This window comes from Rhinopithecus roxellana, chromosome 11, assembly GCF_007565055.1.
Source record: "Rhinopithecus roxellana isolate Shanxi Qingling chromosome 11, ASM756505v1, whole genome shotgun sequence".
NCBI lineage: Eukaryota > Metazoa > Chordata > Mammalia > Primates > Cercopithecidae > Rhinopithecus > Rhinopithecus roxellana.
The window spans coordinates 24783114-24803726 of NC_044559.1; the positions used below are offsets into that span (position 1 = coordinate 24783114).

At 39.4% G+C, this 20613-nt stretch overlaps 1 protein-coding gene across 4 annotated transcripts in view; it reads left to right on the plus strand.

Annotated features, from left to right (window-relative positions):
- Positions 1-20613, plus strand: part of PRKCQ (protein kinase C theta) — a 157565-nt gene that overhangs the window by 58266 nt on the left and 78686 nt on the right. For 2 of the 4 annotated variants that reach the window (XM_030940712.1, XM_030940711.1), the window contains exons 2-4: positions 4175-4301; positions 8149-8348; positions 12137-12197. In XM_030940712.1, coding sequence (XP_030796572.1) covers positions 4184-4301; positions 8149-8348; positions 12137-12197 — 379 coding nt within the window. In that variant the 5' untranslated portion in view covers positions 4175-4183. Of the gene's footprint in view, positions 1-4169; positions 4302-8148; positions 8349-12136; positions 12198-20613 lie in introns of those variants that run through there. The other 2 variants (XM_030940714.1, XM_030940713.1) reach the window with 2 other exon arrangements.

A 20613-nucleotide genomic window follows, 5' to 3' on the forward strand; every position in this document is an offset into this window, starting at 1 on the left:
AGAGCGCACAGAGGACAGATCACACAAGCTTAGTCCTGAGGCATGCTATTCCAGCACATATATTTTTGTACACAGAAACTCTCTTTTCTATTTTAACACCCAGGGAAATCCCCTTCTCCCTACCATCGGCTCTGAACACCAAAAGGCAACCCACGAAAATCTTCTATGTTAATTTCTTTCTTGTGTATTCATTACACATCTTCTTGGCTCTTAATATAGCTGGATAGGTACACATATTCATACATACACACACACATATATACTTACATACACACACGTGTGTATATCTGCTAAATGGATTGTAGTAATTTACATACCCAGCAGCATTGTATGAAAGTGTATGATTCATTTTGACCTACCAACGTGAAGTAATAGCATTTCAAAAATATTTGATAATTGCATAGGCAAAAACATATTATTGTTTTTATTATATATTTTTCTTTTCTTTTTATTTAAGACAGAGTCTTGCTCTGTTGCCCAGGCTGGAATGCAGTGGCATGATCTTGGCTCTCTGCAACCTCTGCCGGGAGCCAAGCCATTCACCTGCCTCAGCCTCCAGAGTTGCTGGGATTACAGGTGCCCCCCACCATGCCCAGCTAATTTCTGTATTTTTGTAGAGAGGGGGTTTCGCCATGTTGGCCAGGATGGTCTCAAACTACCGACTTCGAGTGATCTGCTCGCCTCAGCTTCCCAAAGTGCTGGGATTACAGGCATGAGCCTCCACACCCAGCCTATTTTTTATATATTTTAAATGTTATAATTCTTTTTGCAGCTTAAATTAGGACTTAAAATGTTAATTTATCCTCAGATAAAATGCATTATTAATTTCTAATGTTATTTTATTCTCAGCTGTGTTTGCCTAACTGCAAATATTCAAAAGAGCTTAAATACCACAGAACCAAAGCTATTTTAAGTTTTTTAAAGATCTGATCATTTCTCTTTAGTAATTTGAGGCTACTTTTGATTACTTTAAGATTTTAATTTAATATGTAGCTTTTCCATATATATTATTTTTACTTTATCTCTATAATCTCTGTATTTATAATACATGCCTTAAAATACCAATTGCATATATTTCTGGGTTTTGAATTATATAGTAAAATTGACTTTTGGCTTTGGTGTACAGTTCTGTGAACTTAAGTCTAGATTTCTGTGACCACTAGAACAATCAAGCCGGAGAACTGTTCTGTCTTTCCCCAAAATTTGCTCATGCTGCTCCTCCCTGCTTCAACTCCTGGCAACCACTGATGTTTTTCTTCATATATTTTGTCTTTTCAAGAATGCCATGTACATGCAATTACATAGTGTCTTATTCTGCATGTCTTAAATGGCTCACATGGCTGAACATTTTTCCACAATTAGTTGCAACTATGATTTTTGTATCCTGTATAGCTTGTGCCTTTGCAATTTAGTTTTTTGGGTCATAAACAGTGCTTTTCTTACAAATGTGTATACCCATAGTATGTAAGAATGATGTTAACTTACTTCTGTTACACAAACCATAGCTATTTCCCTGGATAGGTCTTTACCTGTAAGTTAGGTTATTTTCTTTAAATGTATAAGATCTTACCAATAGGAATAACCACTTGATAAATAATATTATAATACTCTGGTGATCCAGTCTGATGCAGTATCCCTAAATCTGGGAAATGTTGTAAAAAAAAAAAGATGCTACCTTAAAGATGCATTTTTTCTTGTGTGTAGATGTTGGAAACAGACTAAATATGTAGCTACAGACTTTAGTAAGGCAGATCGTAGAGCTACTGTCAATAGGATGTCATGCAAGAATGACAAGGAAGCCTGAAAAGATGTCAGAGAAACTTGAAAGAAATTTATAGTAAAATGTTAACTTAAAAAGCCAAATATAATTCCATACCCACAGGATGATCATAGCTTGTAAGAGAAAAACAAAAAACTTGCTAATTTAAAAAGACTAAGGAAAATAGATCAAAATAGTAACTGATTTCTGTTGTTGGTGGAAATCTGGAAAGACTTTTTACTAACTTTGTGTGTCTTCTTTATTTTTCATCATGATCATCTAAAAAGCACTCTGAACAACACAGAGAAGAGCACTCTGTGTAGTTCAGGTGTAAAATGCTGCCATCTGCCTGAAAAACTCACACCTGAGCTTGCAGTTCTATTGAATGATATGTGAAGATTACCACACAACTACCTATTCTGCCTTCTAGATGTCAAGTGTATGTCAGGTCATGTCTGACATACATTTCTAAAGGTCTGTGACCAGACCTTTAGAAAGAGGGATACTGACTTGACTGTCAAACAGAACATACATGTGTTGGTCAAATCATCAAAATGCTTAGAAGTAACAGAATAGCGCAAGTGAATCTGGTGAAATGGCCGTTTAATCTGCATTGCTTATTGAGTAAGAAATCATTGTCTAGGCAAAACCTTCAGGAGGAGAGAGGGTTTTACCCCAACTCTCTTCCTTGCCGTGATGGAAGCCCTGGTCACCCTGGACGTTTCCATCTCTTCCTGAGACAGCATTTCCCAGACGCCTGCTGGGCTGCTGTTGCCTGATTAGAAACCCAACCTGGAAATAGCAGGGTGACACCAGAAAAGGCCGGAGTGCTTTAACTCAGGCTTTATGAGTCCGTGATCCCTCTAGACTCAAACAGAATTAAGGAAATCTTTAAAAAGTCCTGACATGGCAATAACTCCCATTTCCTGATTTGTGGAGAAATGAAGTTTTGTCTAAAAGACCCAAGTGGCCCAGGAAAGAAGGGGATTCTCAAAGAAACTCTCTCCAGAGAACTCACAGCTGTTAGCCCCACTCCTGCCTGGAAATTCTAAACTCAGAGGGCAAAGGGGGCCCCCTAAAGATAAATTTGTAAGTCATCTACCTGCTAATTCAGCAACGTGATAGATACGGAACCCAGCAAATCATGATGTTTACCCAACTGTCTCCATTAGATAAACTTTCCAAACTCTGCAGGAAATTAGGACTTCATTAATATCTGTGAAATTAACAGCACCTGTCAAAAGATCCTAATTTGTCTCTCTTGTAGAATCAAAGAACCCTTGCATTTAGCATACTAGAGATACCTTTTGGCTTAGCTAGATATGGGGTATTACAGGCCCAAGATTTCCAGGTATGTTACAGATTCTCACTTCCAGGTCTTTATTATTTCAACTCGTTTTCTTTCTTTATACAAAGGCAGAAAAGACAACCAATGTTTTGTTTCTTATCTTTGGCTTACTTATGAAAACTTAGAAAAACAAATATAAGTATAAAATGGTCAAGAAGAGAGACGGAGCAAGGAAGTAACTTTTTCACTGAGTACCAGATGATAGTTTCAGATTAATGGGACCTCGGGAAAGTAGGTAAACAAGAAGAGGTATCTAGTTTATATAAGTGACCAGAATGCTCAATAATGGAACAATAGATGAAGAATTAGACTAGATTCCTGGATTTGTAGCCAACACTTTGATAACTATCATCTAAACCTCTTGGAAAGCATAATTACTGATTTTTGGGCTTTTATGAAGTATTTTGTTCATCCTTAGATGATAAAGCCCTATTTTATAGTAGTCAATGAGTTTAGAGTTTTCTACGTGGTTTGTGATGTTCAAAGGCTTAGTGTGTGTGTGTGTGTGTGTGTGTGTGTGTGTGTAACTGTGAAGAAAGCAGACCTTTTTGAAAATATCTGAAGTAAATAAGGATCAGCTGCTGAATGCCTTGGGCCAATCCCATTACACACATAAATAGACCATGTAAGAATTTTGCGGTGTCATATTTAACTAGTGTGACTAAAATAGACTCGCTCTTTATAAACTCATTTTCTGATTACTGTGTGCTGTTTCCGGGGCACCTACTTGAATAACAGAAGACATAAAATGTTGGAAAAGTTTTGCCTCACTCTCCAACCATTGGGCCTAACTCCATTAGGTTGAGTGGAATTAACTCTTGAGTCACTAGCGAAGTTGAGTTCAGACTTCCAGAAAGCCTCTCCCCTCGGCAAGTCAGTGTGTGGTTTTGGGTGAGTCCAGCAGTGTCCTCTGCAGAAGGGGAAGTGAAAACATTTGTTCAGATGGATAGTGGACCTTTGTGAGGTTCTGGCTGTCCATGATAAAGCACTGGCTAAGTAGACATGGGACACCAAAAATAATTATCTTTATAGCCCCCAAACAGCATTTGTCTTTTGTCGTTTTCCAGGGTGCAACCATGTCACCATTTCTTCGGATTGGCTTGTCCAACTTTGACTGCGGGTCCTGCCAGTCTTGTCAGGGCGAGGCTGTTAACCCTTACTGTGCTGTGCTCGTCAAAGAGTATGTCGAATCAGGTAAGTTTGAGTGGGTTTTCAAAGCAGGGGAGGAGGAGGAGAATCCTGCTATGAACTATGTATAAAGCAAGGTCTTCCAGGACATTTGACATCATCTGGTGGAACCAAATCCTACCATTTAGGACACGGATGATGCTCAGCAAAGCCAAGGGCTTCCTTCGGGACACACATTTCGTGATGGACTCTAAACCAGGATCTGATGGCCCACCGGTGGCTCTATTACACCGTCTCATTTTTCCCACATATACAAAGGGAAAGAGAAAGTTGGGTTGAGAAAATCACGTAAGGAGTTAATGGGAAGGAGCTCTAATGAGGTGAAGTAGAACATGGCCCTACGTGGTTAAGCCTGGTTACTTTAAATAAGTCTAGGTAGATTAAGACTGAATAATCTTCCAACCAACTCTAAAGACTACTTTCTGCTGCTTTGGCAAACTTCAGTGGATATTACAAAGTATCTATAATTAGCCATTAGAGTCCAAATTTCAGAAAACATACTTTTGCACTCACTAAGGTCTTGGCTGAATGGAAGAATAGTGATGTTTCATCACGTTTAAATATTTACAGGCAGCTCAAGGTGAGGGGGAAAGTGGGACAGCTACCCAGCATCCCGTTTGTGGGTTCAGAATGTTCCGTTCCAACAATCTTATGTGTAGGGAATCTCTCTGTGATCACATCGACTGGCTTCCACTCTCTGAGATCCTCACCTCTGCGTTGTAAGTTTGCCATGGATTTCCAAAGGAAAAGTAGGAGGGAGTTTAGATCCCACAACTCTCCTGACTGCACACCTTTTCTTGTTTCCCTACGTGCATTTTGATTTTTAGCAGACACTTTGTAGAGAATGATAATGACAATGGATGCAGGCTTGCAGTAACTGTGGAAGCTGTCACAGTTCACTTACACAAAAGTGTTTACAGAGAGACTACTGCAAGAGTGCTGGGGCCACAGCATAGAGGCAAAAAAAGTCAACTAAATAAGCTGAAGGAACTCAGGAAGACTGCCTTCCCTTTAGAGCATCTATTCTTGCAGAAGAAAGTGGCAATAAACAAAAATACAAACAGCAGGTAATGAAGGAACAAAGAGCAGTGTAAAGAAGAGAGGACTGGGGGCAGGGATGTGTGTTATCTTATATAGGGTTGTCCTGCAAAGGCCTGTGAGCAGGGACATTTGCAGATGCAAGAAGAAACTGACTCAGATGTTGAGAACCTCCTGCCAGATTTTGGGGTTCCCAAACCTACTATTTTGCATCCCCACCAAAAGACTTTTTGCTTCACAGCTGACTTTGTCCTTCCAGCCACTCTGAACATATCAAAGCCAGGGAGACTGTCTGAATCATCTTGATTTCCTTTCTGCCCAGAGTTCTCTCCTGTTTAGTTAAAAGTGTGAATGCCACTTGCTCCCAACCTAAAACCTTTCAAATGTCACAGACATCTTTGAAGTGTAAAATGTCTGAGTTTTTCAAAGCCGTCTTTGACTTAATGGGTCTCCTGGATCCAGTTCTCTTTACCCTCTCGGTTCTCCCTGACATTTGCCTCCTGAGGGCCTTTTTTTTTTTTTTTTTTTTTTTTTTTTTTTTGCTTTTGGCCTTGCCTTTGAACTTGGTCTAATCAGCCATGTGGATCGAGAGACCTTGTCAGAAAAGAAGGAAACTGGTTTTCCTAAACATTAGCCTGTGTTGTTGGAGGGTGTTTAGAGATTTTTGCTTTTGATTTTATTTTGGGTTTGTTCTGAAAAGAAATCACTCTGAGTATTATCATTCAATATTTACGTCTACAGAATTTAAACACATTTCAGTGCTTGGAGTGTAAGACTGCGTTTTCCACAATAAGCCGACAGAACAAGGACAAACAGACCATGGGACTGTGGGGCTGTGAGTCATTGAAAACGGTAACACTCTAGGTAGATAGGATCCTCTGTTTAGGTAATTACACACGTGGTGAATGCAAATGTATAAAGTGCCTTGCTTCGAGGATTTTTGCCCCTTCTCGGAGGATTTTTGCCCCTTCTCGGAGGATTTTTGGCCCTTTTCTCCAGGCACAGAGAATGGTTACCATCAAAAGGAATGACCCGAAAGGGAAGCTTCAGGTCTGTGGAAGTAAAATGTTACTGTGATCATTAGTATTGCCACTGGTTTCTAAAAAGCCCAATCTCCAGTCCAATTTTTTTTAACCAACCCACAAAAAATTTCCCCTTTCTATTCCACCTTTAGTAATCTCATGGTTTATATCTTTCCTAGCCAAGTTTATCTAACATTTGAGTTTCAAGCTTATTCAACTCCTTGTATATCCCCAAAATAAATACTAATTTAACAAATGCTAAATGCCTGCTCTGCTTAGCTTTGTGTGTTGGACAGAAGGGGCCCTCGAAAGTTAGAAGGGCTTTATTTCCTGGCTGTAAGCGGATTTTTCCCCTTTTGCTTAATCAACATCTCTGAATTGCTAAATCTGCCACTTAATGTGCTTATATCACAAGAAACAAACCCTCAAATGCAGGTTTCTGCTTCTGAAATGATTAAAGAATAAATACCAGAGAAAATTCAATGTGCATGAAAGACAAGGAAAAACTTCTTAATTAGCAAACTCTTTGCCAATCACAGTGCGGCTTTAGGGAGGTTTCCCCTAAACTGACCTTCCCGTCTACAGATTCATTACTATTTCCAGGGCTCCTACCTGCTTACCTTTCCTCACTTGCAGGCTTACAGTCTGCTTCAGCCTCGCTGGCTCCATGGGTGAAGACCAGCACCACCTCTCCGAGTTGCCCATCAGCTTTTGCTGAGGGTGCATGGTACATGTAAAATGTATCTTCACCCAAGAATTAGAGAAGGAAATAATGGCTCATTATGTTTTAAAGATCATTGCCTCTTACTGTATTTATGTCAAATGGAAAAAAATTTAAATATTTATTAAAGGAGCATTCATTATATGCTTAAATTATGCCACTATGTCTTTCAGATGAACACACAGTAGTTTTGAATTGACTATGTTTAACCCGGGGCCAGTGAGGTTAATCAGTCGTAGGATTAACACTACAGATTAATAAAGGAGAATCTCAAAGGCATAAAAGATTTTTTTAAAAGTTTGTTGCTCAGGTGTTTACACCCAGAGTGAAGCAACTAACTGTTGATTAGGAAAAGAACATTTTGAAACCAGCCCGATTGTACCATAGACGGTTGTTTTTGGCTAATTATAGAAATGGACCCTTTTGGTCTTAAAGCTTGGAACTTACGTCTGTTTTATCTGAGTTTCTTCCTCAGGAAAGGATCCCCACACCTCTTAAAAAAATATTAAAGAACTGAAACTCACCACATCATGGCATCCAGAGACTGAAGCACCAGGCCCCTGGTTCATCGTGACTGGTTCCTTACCCCTCCCGAGTTCCTGTTTTCTCATACAAAGTTACATTTCTTACCTTCTGTATAAATCCCTAGTTTTAGCTGGTCTTGGAGATGGACTTCAGACTGAGCTCTCGTCTCCTCAGCTGCAGCACCCAATTAAAGCCTTCTTCCTTGGCAATTCTCATCATTTCGGTCATTGACTTTCTGTGTGGTGAGCAGCAGAACCTGGAACGCCTGGCGTTTCAGTAACAATTTCCAGTCCAAGGCATTAGCAGATTGTTGTCTGAATTATCTACATTGGAACTTATAAGGTTCAATGCATCACCTTGCATCTAGACCTGGGGACTGTCTCATTCTGTCCCATATTGTCTCTGATTGTTTATGTGCTACTTTTGTCTTCCCAACAGAATTCTATATCCCAGAGAACAGAGGGAGCAGGTGCTACCGTTGAGTTGAACTGAATTATTTTCCAGCCCTGGCTGAAGGAGTAATGAGAACTTACCTTTCTGTTCCTAGAGAATGGGCAGATGTATATCCAGAAAAAGCCTACCATGTACCCACCCTGGGACAGCACTTTTGATGCCCACATCAACAAGGGAAGAGTCATGCAGATCATTGTGAAAGGCAAAAACGTGGACCTCATCTCTGAAACCACCGTGGAGCTCTACTCACTGGCTGAGAGGTGCAGGAAGAACAACGGGAAGACAGAAATATGGGTAACGTTGTGTAAAGTGTATGCACCTAAGGGATAAGCACGATGGTAGCAGACGACTGGCTCAGAACTCCATGTCAGTCTGAAGGTGTGATTACACTGGCCTCGGGTCACCAGGCTCCCTACTACTTCCTTACTGGTGATTTGACAATGACAATGGTTATTCTTGATGGGCTGTAGAACACATTGACATCTTCAGATGCCCACATCAAAGAGATGTAGAAAGTCTCTTAGACTATGATAAATTGTTATTTATTTAAAACTGTTAAAGCAGGCTTGGAACATCTCAAATTCCCCTTAAGTGGGGGATGAATTTTTATCTATCAATCCAGTTGTCAGTTTCTGGGGGATGAATTTTTATCTATCAATCCAGTTGTCAGTTTCATTCACTTTTTCAGTTTTGGGAATAATATTTGTATATAAAACTTAATCAAGATTTATCAAACAACAACTCACACTTTTTAACTTAGAAATTACTTGTTTAACCCAATAGACTCAGAACACATTGAGATATCAAAATCTTAATTTTATTAAACTTCATCAATACATTTTCTTTTTCCTTTCTTTTTTTTTTTTTTTTTTAAACAGAGTCTTGCTCTGTCACCCAGGCTGATGTGCAGTGGCACGATCTCGGCTCACTGCAAACTCCATCTCCCAGGTTTACGCCATCCTCCTGCCTCAGCCTCCCAAGTAGCTGGGACTATAGGTGCACGCCGCCATGCCCTGCTAATTTTTTGTATTTTAGTAGAGACGGGGTTTCACTGTGTTAGCCAGAATGGTCTCGATCTCCTGACCTTGTGATCCACCTGCCTCGGCCTCCCAAAGTGCTGGGATTACAGGCGTGAGCCACCGCGCCTGGCCCATCAGTACATTTTTAAAGTAAGTGAAAAGCTATCAGAATGTGAGAGGATAGAACAAAGATCCATTTAATGTTTGGTCTTCTCTCTCCATATTTTGACAGTGCCTACAATTTTTTTCAGCTGTAATGAATTCACTTAGCTTACTTTGACTAAGAAGTGCATCATACACAATTCATCTTAGCACACCAAGTTGTTAAAAACCTGGATTATCGTAGTAAATATTTAGAAGTGTTAAAAGGAAGGGTAAAATAATGAAAGCGTTAAAAAAATTCTAATGAAAATTTCTGGGGCACAAAATAAAAGAAAATATATCAGTAAGAAACTGCTTTTACCTGATCTGAAATCCAGAAAATGTTTTCAAATGTTTATATCATCTGTGCCAAAGGAGAGAATCCTGACTTTCTGCTTCTTACTTTCTATAACTCAGATTTTAAGAAATCCACTCAAAAGATTTTCAAGTCACAGGTTTCAAATGGGAATGACATAAACCTAAAAACTAGGTTTTTGTGTCAGTTTTGTATTTTTGACCTAAAAAAAATTAATGCTTTTTAAGAAAGTATAAAAATCTTTGCTTGCATCACTAAAGTAATCTTTAGAGACAAATATATGCCAAGATTTTTAAAAAGGTGCTCATGCCCATGCTTAGCTATGTCCAGTTAATTCAGTTGGGCAGTATCTACTCAGCACTTGTGCATTGGCTTGGGAAAAGGGTTCCTGGGCCTGGGCGCGGTGGCTCACGCCTGTAATCCCAGCACTTTGGGAGGCCAAGGTGAGCAGTTCACCTGAGGTCAGGAGTTCAAGACTAGCCTGGCCAACATGGCGATACCTTGTCTCTACTAAAAATACAAAAATTAGCCGGGCATGGTGGTAGGTGCCTGTAATCCCAGCTACTTGGGAGGCTGAGACAGGAGAATCACTTGAACCCAGGAGGCGGAAGTTGCAGTGAACCTAATTGTTTTATTAGGTAGAAGCAGGAATGGGGGAAACTGAGGAAGACCAGTTTATTGGGTCTACCTAACTTTTTTTTAAAAGAGTCGTCAATTCCCCAATTTTAAAAATACAATTCTATTCATGTTTCCTTCTCAATTAATAAAAGGATAAGTCAGGGGGTGAGATCTTTTTGTTAAGTAGTCTTCACTGATATGCAGGTTGCCGTTCTGTTTATATCTCTTCAAGTTGCATATGATTTCTTGCCTAGGATTTTGCTTATTTCATCCTTAACAGACTTTTCTTTGCATTCTAGGATTATTTAAACATGAGTACATGGTGGCATTCAGATGCTCATTTAACCGACTAGCACACTTTTTGCACTTTTAAGCTTTGGTGGGCTTTTTGTTTTGTTTCGTTTTTAATTTTTTTGCCAAGGTTATTTCTTAATTTACTTTTATTTTAAGGGCCAACAGGTTGTTTGGGACTTAAATTTTCCCTTGCTTCTTTTGGAATCTGCATTTCTAACACTCATTTCTCTAAAGAAAATTATATTCTCACATTTGCCTTTCATGTCTCTCAATGCCATATTGAGAGACCCTTTTTGTTTTCCCAAGGTTGTGACTGTTTTCATGGCTGTCTCCTATTTGCTCCCCAAAGTGTACTGGAATGTGGCTTTCTATGGGTGCTGTTTTTCCAGTAGCTAATTGCTTTAATTTCTCCATCACTACTAAGTACTGAATATTGCCAACTTTGTGGTCACCTGGTGCCAATTTTCACTATTCCATTTGGAAACGGGCCCCTTGCCATAGCTCTTCCATCTCCATTTTTGCCTCCATCTTTACTCCTTATTCCACAAGCCAGAGAACAATGGTGCATACCTGCCATGTCAAAAGTACTTTTTTTCATGAATCTATTGAAACTCACATGAAAATTTATAGTTGTCGCAGCAATGCAAGCTTATTTTATCACAAAATTCTCACAGCAGTAATGCTGTGACATAGGCATTGCTATTATGTCCGTTTTTTCAGAGATTTCCCAAGACGGTGACTCGCACAAGGTCGCATAACCAGAAAATTATTTAGCCACGATTCAAATTCAATCCTGAGTTCCACAGGACATTACTTGCTATTTCTTAGTTACTCTGGCTCACCTGGCTAACCCATAGACATAAAGAGCAATAATGACCTTCAAGCCATGTTCTTTCTTATTCTTTTTGGTCTGTTCATGGCATAGTGGGATGGTTTAATAGATTAACATCGGTGCTCAGGTTGTCTTGGACTTGGATTTGTCCTTTCCTCTCCTTATGTCACTTTATGGGAGATCCTACATCATCCCTTAAAAATGACACTTTGTTCTGCCCTCTTATACATAATAACACAGTACTGAAGTATATATTTATATACACTTATAAATTCCTTCCCAGACCAGTGTAATTAGAATTTTCTTTAGTGGAGCATCCAAGACTTTCCTAAAAATACAATCTCTCTTTGCGAAAGAGGAAAACCACCCCCACTGAATGCCCTGATTAACTTAGGCATGCATCCCAGGTAGAAAGGAAGACGGGGGCCTGGGGGCAGCCTCAAAGAGGCAGGATTTATCTTTCCCTTCAAAAGAAGAGTGTTTTCCCCAAGGAAGCCTGTCCCAGTGCCTGTGATTCTTTTGTCATGATGAAGATCTGGGTCTTCCCTGTGACAGTTCTTCAGATAAGCAGCATCACAGCGCCGGAAAACCGAATAGAATCTGTTTTAGGATTTTATTTCTTCCTCATGTAAGTTTTTAGATCCAAATAAAATTAATGAATTGCTGGGATGTTTTAAGAAAAGAAAGGCGACTGTCACAGTTGCTACAGTCGTCTGATGACAATGAGTGTGAGTACAGTGGAGAGTAACAATGATTGCATTCTGTGTTGGAAATCTCCTGCCATCGTCAGTAGCCAGTGATGTCATTGAGCTCAGGGCTTGTTTCACATTCTGACTGATGTTTCTCTCCTTCTCCCAACCAGTTAGAGCTGAAACCTCAAGGCCGAATGCTAATGAATGCAAGATACTTTCTGGAAATGAGTGGCAAGTGACATTTCTTCTTCCTGTTTGGGGGTGAGGAGGGCATGGCCTTCTCCTCAAATGCAGCTTATTTTACCTTTGCAATTATTGTAGAAAAGAATAAAGGAGAAAAGATAAGGACAAAATTGTTTTAAAATTCTCAGAGACACTCGGGCATGACTTTAAAAGACACTATCTGGGCCAGGAAAACGTAGAAATATAAAACATTTACAGCCCTTGTTTTTAAGTGATGTGAATCCATATGCCCAATGCTCTTATACTCTGTCTTTATTTTAGTTTAGGAATTCAGTCTAAGTACAAAAGACTGTTGATGTGTGGTTATGTGTGTACACACTGTCTATATTTAAATGATGTGTTCTAACAACCTGCCATATTATCGGTAGAATACAAATTAAGTAAGAAGTAGATAAATATGTTCCATAAAATTAGTAACAAAATGCCAATACTTGAAGTAAGTCACCTCAAGTCCTTTTAGGAACAAGAAACGGTGAGAAAACGCATGGCTAAAGGGTTTTGGTTCCATGTTACATGTGGACTTTGGCCACAGAAGTTAAATTTCCCGGTACAATGTGCTGAGACAGGCTGTCAGGGCTGTGTATGTGAATCAGATCCCCCTACTTATAAAATCCTAAGCCACAGCATGGACATGTAAATTTACTGATGGTAAACTCACTTCAGTTTTTCCTAAATTAGTTTTACTACCAAGAAGAAGCGAGTTTGACCTCATGCATTTATGGTGCTTTCTGAGTTTTGGCTTACCATATATAATTCCTCCGGGTCTAAATTCAAACAAATACATCAGAGAAATACAATATTATGAAATAATCACAGAAAACATTGTTATGAAATAATCATAGAAAACTCACCAGATATTTGATGATATTGAGGCCTGGTGATTCATCTTTTAGGTGTGATAATAATACTGTGGCTATGTTTTCTAAAAGGCATGCTAACCTTTTACAGATATATACTGAAATATTTTAGATAAAATAATATGATATCATGGCTTTGCCTCAAAATAATCCAGTGGCATGGGGTGTAGGATGGACAGCGTATACTGAAAGACAGTGGCCATTAATTAATAATTGCTAAAACTGAATGATTGATACATGGAAATTGATTATAGTATTTGCTCAACTTTTATGTATATTTGAAATTTTCCAGAATAAAAATTTTTTAAAAGAAAGAAAGCATTACTGAGAAGGGAAAAATGTACCTGAAATTTTATTTCTTTTTCCTCTTGGAAGGTGTAGATATATAGTACACATAGTACAACTTTTGAATTGGCTGAGATAGAGTGATTGCAGGATATCTGAATATCCAGATTTGCATAAAAGGTGAAAGTGCTGACCTAAATAATAGTATCAATGATGTTTAATTCCTTGAATAAGAGAAATACATTCCTCCCATTAGTTTAAAGCATGACCCAATGTAAATTGATAAAGGGTCCTGTCTGGGCATGGTGGCTCATACCTGTAATCCCAGTACTTTGGGAGGCTGAGGCGGGCAGATCACTTGAGCTCAGGAGTTCCAGACTAGCCTGGGCAACATGGCAAAACCCATTCTCTACCAAAAATACACAAATTAGCCAGAGTTGTTGGTGCATGCCTGTAGTCCCAGCTACTTGTGAGGTTGAGGTGGGAGGACAGTCTGAGCCCAGGTTGTCAAAGTTGCGGCGAGCAGTGATTTCGCCACTGCACTGCAGCCTGGATGGGGGGGGGGGGGCGGGCGGGAGGAAGGAAGGAAGGAAGGAAGGAGAGAGAGGAGAGAGGAAGGAGGAAGGAAGGAAGGAGAGAGAGAGAGAGAGAGAGAGAGAGAGAGAGAAAGAGAAAGAAAGAAAAAGAAACAAGAAAGAAGAAGAAAGAAAGAAAAAGAAAGAAAGAAAGAGAAAAGAAGAAAGAAAGAAAGAAAGAAAGAAAGAAAGAAAGAAAGAAAGAAAGAAAGAAAGAAGGAAAGAGGGAGACAAGGGGGAGGGAGGGAAGAAAGGAGAAAAAGCGTCCTTTGAAAGAAAGAAGGGAAGGGAAGGGAAGGGAAGGGAAGGGAAGGGAAGGGAAAAAGGGCCCTTCATCAGAATGCAAGTATTTTTGGTAATTGATTTTAAGAGCCCTGCTTTGAAAAACAATTCCATGGACAGTCCTCCTATTCCTGTGGAACTTAAATACTTTATTAGAATGAGAGAGCAAATTCAGTTGGGCAAAAACACTGATATTCCACAAACAATAATGACAAAAGCCTAGGAAATGTTTTAAGAACAAAGCTTTGTAATATTTAAAACTTTTTATAGCTAGATCCAAATTGACACTCCATCTCTAAATTTTTATATGTCAAAAAAATCTAATTTTAAAAACCAAAGTTATGGAATAACCTAACTAGAAAATTCCTTGTTAATGACAAGGAAGAGAGTAGAGGATGCCACTTTCTTTTAAGAATGCTCATTATTAGTATAACAAATCATCTTCTGAAGGATTCAGGAAAGTAAAACGTGTTCTTCTACTCAGGGAACATGAACCCAGATTGAAGAGGTGGTACAGATTAGACAATTAGATAAAATTATAACCTAAACCACACAAATACTGATTAACCAAGAGATCAGTGTATGTTGCCTTCATTTCAGTAAGTTCCACAGTGTGGGCATTAAAGGGGAGGAAGAGTTGAGTTTTCTAAAGAAGAGGGATGGCCTTACAAGGAGGAAAAAGTGAAGGCTTGAGCAGGAATATGTCATGGGTGAGGGCTGTGGGGAGAACAGCCTAGGTAGACTCTCAGGCTCCTGCTGAAACCATAATGAAGAGTCAGAGACAGATATTGGAGGGCAAGAGGAGTGCATAGTCTTGGGTTGTGCTTTGAACTAATGGGAAGAATATACTTTCTTTTACTTAAGGAATTACACCGTATTGGTCTACAAAATTTCACTTATGTTATGGAGAGGCGATAAAAATCTGTTCTAGGAGTGTGGCTACAGGAATAAAATAAAAGGAATAGTCTAAAAGACAATACTGTTGCAGAAAGATTTCATGGTAGAGTAGATGAAATATCTACAGAATGCCTGTTAAGAGTACATAGTTGAGATGCTTTATAATTCTTTAAAAATTAGGCTGGGAGCAATGGCTAATGCCTATAATCCCAACACTTTAGGAGGCCAAGGTGGGAGGATCACTTGAGCCCAGGAGTTTGAGACTAGCCTGGGCAGTGTAGAGTGACCCCATCTTTACAAGAAAATTTAAAAATTACCTGGGTATGGTGGCACGTGCCTGTAGTCTTACCTACTTGGGAGGCTGAGGCAGGAGGATTGCTTGAGCCCATGACATCAAAGATACAGTGAGCCAAGATAGTGCCACTGCACTCCAGCCTGGGCAACAGAACGAGACCCTGTCTCCAAATAATAATAATAATAATTACTCCTTAAAAATGTAAGTTCAATGAAGGGAAAAAATGTTGAGAATATCTCTTAAAATAGCTAGACTGGGAAAATGGTAGGAGTGGCAGAAGTGGGAGATATGGAAAGAAGAGGAAAATGATTGGGGGATAAGGAATTCAAATTTGAATAACACTTGAGATAATACCATGTCTCCAGTGTTCCTTTTCCGTGGAAGCCTCAAGTCCTCTAACTCACCAGGAGGTAAATGGCTCAGCTCTCCATAGCAGACTACTTTGTTCTTTCTCTTTGAAATCCCCTTGTGTTGGGTTTTTGAGCAGGAATCATTTTTTCTCTGCTTCCTCTGTTCTCCTATTATTACTTTCTTGTAACTTCAGAATTCCCCATGTTCATCTCATGCCCCCCGCCCTTCTATTTCACACCTTCCTATGTTTCTCTATTCATTCAGTAACCAACCTTCAACCCACATATCATCACTCAGAATTCTCCACCTCCAGGGACTCACACTCAGAACTTGTTTTTCCAGAACTCATCCTCCTCCCCTGTCAATTCTGCCCTTCTTCCCAGCCAATAAGTACTAGCCTTTAGTGCAGTTTCCCTTTTACCCCATTTATTAGCCCACTTCTGGCATTAACTCTCTACTTAGCCTGGCTCCCATGATAAGCCTTTGTCAGCACTCTGCTCTCATTAGTTTCCTCTTTGCCATGGATATTCTGATCTCCAAACCTTGCATTCTCCCCTCTCATTCTCCCCGGCTTTGCTAGAAAAAGTCTTACAGCTAAGGGTGTTACAAACAGATGGTATTAGATGACGTCCCTATGGTTCACACTCTATGTTTGGCTTCTTAGCAGACCTCTCCAACTAGATTTCCTGTACTTACACATTTTAAGGGGCCAAATTAAACTAAGTATCCAAAATTACACTTACCACATTCACGAGCAACCTATTTCTTTTATAACTTACTATCGTACTTAATTATATAATAACTCATTCCACAAAACCTGGACATAATTTTTATAGCCTCCTTTTCCTTCAACTTCCATGTGAATGCATCAGTCAATCATTTGTGTTCATGTTGTCTAGTCAGTATTTTGTCCATTTCATTATCTAATTACTTCCTTACTACCTCCTGCCATGTCCCATCCATTCTCCTACGGTGGTCCTGGAAGTAATGATGCCAAGCTCCAATCTGACCACATAATGCCTCTGCCCCTGCTGCAGCATTCCAGCATCTGCAAGTTGTCTGCAGGAGAGTGTTCAAACTGATCTAACACCTACACATCTTCTGGAAGTGACTGCTGATCGTTTCTGCTTCACCCTCTGCACTCTGGCAATGCCCAGCTAGTTCTGGACCCCCACCCACACCCTGAGGAACCTTAGCTCTGTAGCTTTGCTCATTCCCTTCCACCCAGAGAGAACAACTTTGGCTTTTCCCCACCATACCTTCTCCCACACATTAGTAGGAGTTATCTGTCCTTCAGAATTCAGCACAGAAACATCTCTGCCAGGACCTTTCTTGTCCAACTTCCCTCTTTCTCTCCTTCACCTACCTCCACCTGCCTTAGCTGGTATAGTTTCCTCATTTTCATGGTCCCATAGCATCCTGTGAATACCTCTGTTCTGACACATTGATTGTCTTTCCTTTTGGACTCTTAACTCCTTGCAGGACAGCCACCGTCAAAACACACCTCATTCATTCCTTTAACTTTGGCGCCAGGTTTCAGGTGAGGCATGCAGGAAGTACACAATGAATGCATGTTGAACTGTTCAGCTGGACTTACCTTGGCACTTAGAAATCTCCTTCGTTTCCTTTTGATTCCCACACAATGGCTCTTCCTACCATTCCCATCCTCCTTGGTTTCTGGGGGTGCCTCAGTCTCCTCTGATTCTGGGAGGTTGACCTTGCCTCCAACATGATTGGTAGAGACTCTCTCTTCTTTTTTATATTTTTTTATTTATTTTATTTACTTTTTTTCTCTTGAGACGGTGTTTTATTCTTGTCACCCAGGCTGGAGTGCAATGGCACTATGTTGGCTCATTGCAACCTCTGCCTCCTGAGTTCGAGCGATTCTCCTGCCTCAGCCTCCTGAGTATCTGGGACTACAAGGATGTGCCACCATGCCCAGCTAATTTTGTATTTTTTACTAGAGATGGGGTTTCATCATGTTGGTCAGGCTGGTCTCAAACTCCCGACCTCAGGTGATCTGCCTGCCTCGGCCTCCCAAAGTGCTGGGATTACAGGTGTGAGCCACCATGCCCGGCAGAGACCCTGTCTTCTGTCTGTCTCTGCACTTTAAGATGCAGCTGCTTCCTCCCACCTTCTTCTCCTTCTCCTCTGCCTCAGAGACAGCTGCTCCCTTTCTTGGTTGCACACTTCTCATCCCAGCAGTCCTGCTCTATCAATACACTTTACCTCTGACATCCTCGACTCTTCCTTCTCTCTGCAGTTTCTTCCTCATTTCCAAGACATACTGCATTATCTATCTTCCCTAATCTTGAACACCATCTCTTCTTTTTTTTTTTCACCTTTTTATCTCCATGAGTTTTTTTTTTGCTTTCCCTAACACACTCCTTTAAAAAGTAGTTTATATTTATCAGTTTCTGTTTCTTCCCTTCTACTTCTATTCTTAGACCCTAAGACTCTGGCTTATAATTCAACCAATCTGCTGAAATGGCTTTCTCCAGGATTATGAGTTCTCACCTGCTTCTTAGCCTTCAATTTCCTTGATATCTCTCTATCATACACTGCTGAAAACTTCATTTCTTTTCAACTTGACTGATGCAATATTGTCCAAGTTTTCCTCTTAATTTTCCAGCTGCCTCTTCTTGGTCTCTTTTGCTATTTCTTTTCCTACCTCCTAAAAAATATGGGTACCCATATCCCTGAGCCTATTCCACACCATCATATATTGCCTCTTAAGGTTGGCTGTTCTGTGCCTGTGCCACATCTCCCTGACTTAACTGTTAGCCATGCAAAGGTGAGGAGTAATACGTTTCTTCAGCACATTCAGCAAAGCAGTTTACTCACAGCTGGTCAGGAAACTTGTGATTTGATTGACTATAAATAAATGATAGGTTAGACCACATAAATAGATTAGAATCCATTAGTAGAAAAGAAAAAAAATTGCAAAAACCAATGAGCTCATTCAAACCAGTAAATAGAGAAATAGTCAATACCAAAAGAATTAAAGAATTCTATGTTTTTACATTTACTCTTTTATAATGATTGAAAAAGAGGATAAAGGAAATCACAGAAAATAACAGGGTATAAATTCATTTCTAGAAATTCCTAATATTTAAAAAAGTATAGTATTATAGTCTAATGTACAAATTATATATATAAACTATATGTTTATAGTTTATAAAAACATGTTTATATACATGTACACATATGTAAACATATATGTAATATACACATAAAATACATATGTGTTATAAAAACATGTGTTTATATACATGTAGACATACATGTATATAAACATATGTATAGGCATGTATAAAATAGATTTGTTATACATTTAAACATATATGTGATTTTTACAGTAAAAAACTGTATAGGGTCCCCAGAATAATTCACTTTCATTCCCTGCATTTAAAAGTCTATTTGTCCTTATTTTTATTTTATTTTAATGCATCTGGACCAAAATAGAAACAAGTCACATGTTATAAACAAATGACCTACTCTACTAGTCACAAGTTGTAAATAGATTTGGACATTTATACCAGAACTTGTGGAAGAAGGTGATTAACTCAGTGACCCTTAATTTAACGCCTCATTTACCAAGCTGAATTTATTATTTCCAGCCTAGTTCCAGGTAAAAGGACCTAAATTACCTACTCTTAAAGTATCAGGCAAAGTATTATGTCCCATCTGTGGAACTGTTAAGAGGGTTACTGGAAATGCTTTTTGTCTGGGAGTTGGAGTTGCCATAAAACAGATCTGTGGGTGCTATAGAAAAGGCTTGAGTCCAAAAGTGTGTCCTGGGATGTGGCTGGATTCCTGGGGGAGGTTTCTACCCACACAGCTCCTCCTTTGTCTACCTAGAGTGTTTCTAGTCTAACCACTGTTAGGGATTGGACATTAAGGTACCTTGGAAGATAATTTGCTTCAAACGCATTGTCAGGCTATAGCCAACTGCTTAGCCAGAATAAAAGAAATTTAGATTGAATTATTAACTCATTGTGAAATATGATGAACCTGCTATTTAAACTAAACCTCAATGTTTTGTATTTGTAACAAAATAGAAGAAGTAATCCAAGAGTCTTCAAGCTATTGTAAAATTATAACTCTAGGATTTAAATTCATTATCCTTATTTATTTATTCACATATTTATTTGTGTATTATTTTTGTTATAGCAATGGTTATTTTTATTTCTTTACTGTTCCCTGTGTTATTCTCCCTCACCTGCTGAAGTATCTGTTGTGCTGTTTAACCATGACTGCCTTACAGTTTGGTGTTTCATGAGGACCTGGACTTCAGCAAGGGCATCATGAGCATTCTTATAATTTGACTATCTTAGTTTCTCAACCCTTTGGAAAGATGTCATCCAGGTATAGGGCACTGTAAACAGTGACTATCTAAAGCACTTTCACCAATATTCATGAGCCCAGGGTGAAATGAATAGATTGAATCTGATGGCTTGATGCTGATGACTAGGTAATGCACAGGATTACCTAGACACTAAAAAAAATGCAGTGAGATATTAATTTTCTGGCCTTTTTCATATGGTAAATATGGTTGGTAGCTGGTGTATCTGATCACTGTGGACATCAGGAACCAGGACACAATGTCCCAAAGTTCCTTTCCCCTCACACAACATCCTGGTCAGCTCCCCCCAGTCTACTCCAGCATGTCTCCAACAACCGACCGTAAAGCTTCCTGGCACCTCTGAAATACTGTTCCCAAGATGCTGGCAGTAACCATGTGATTCTCTAGAATTACAGACAGGAAAGCCTTTGCCACTTCCTGCCTTTTCTGATTGAGTCATCATTGACAGTGACAAAGAGAGGTTGATAGATACCTTCAAAGTTCTAATCTCTGGTTT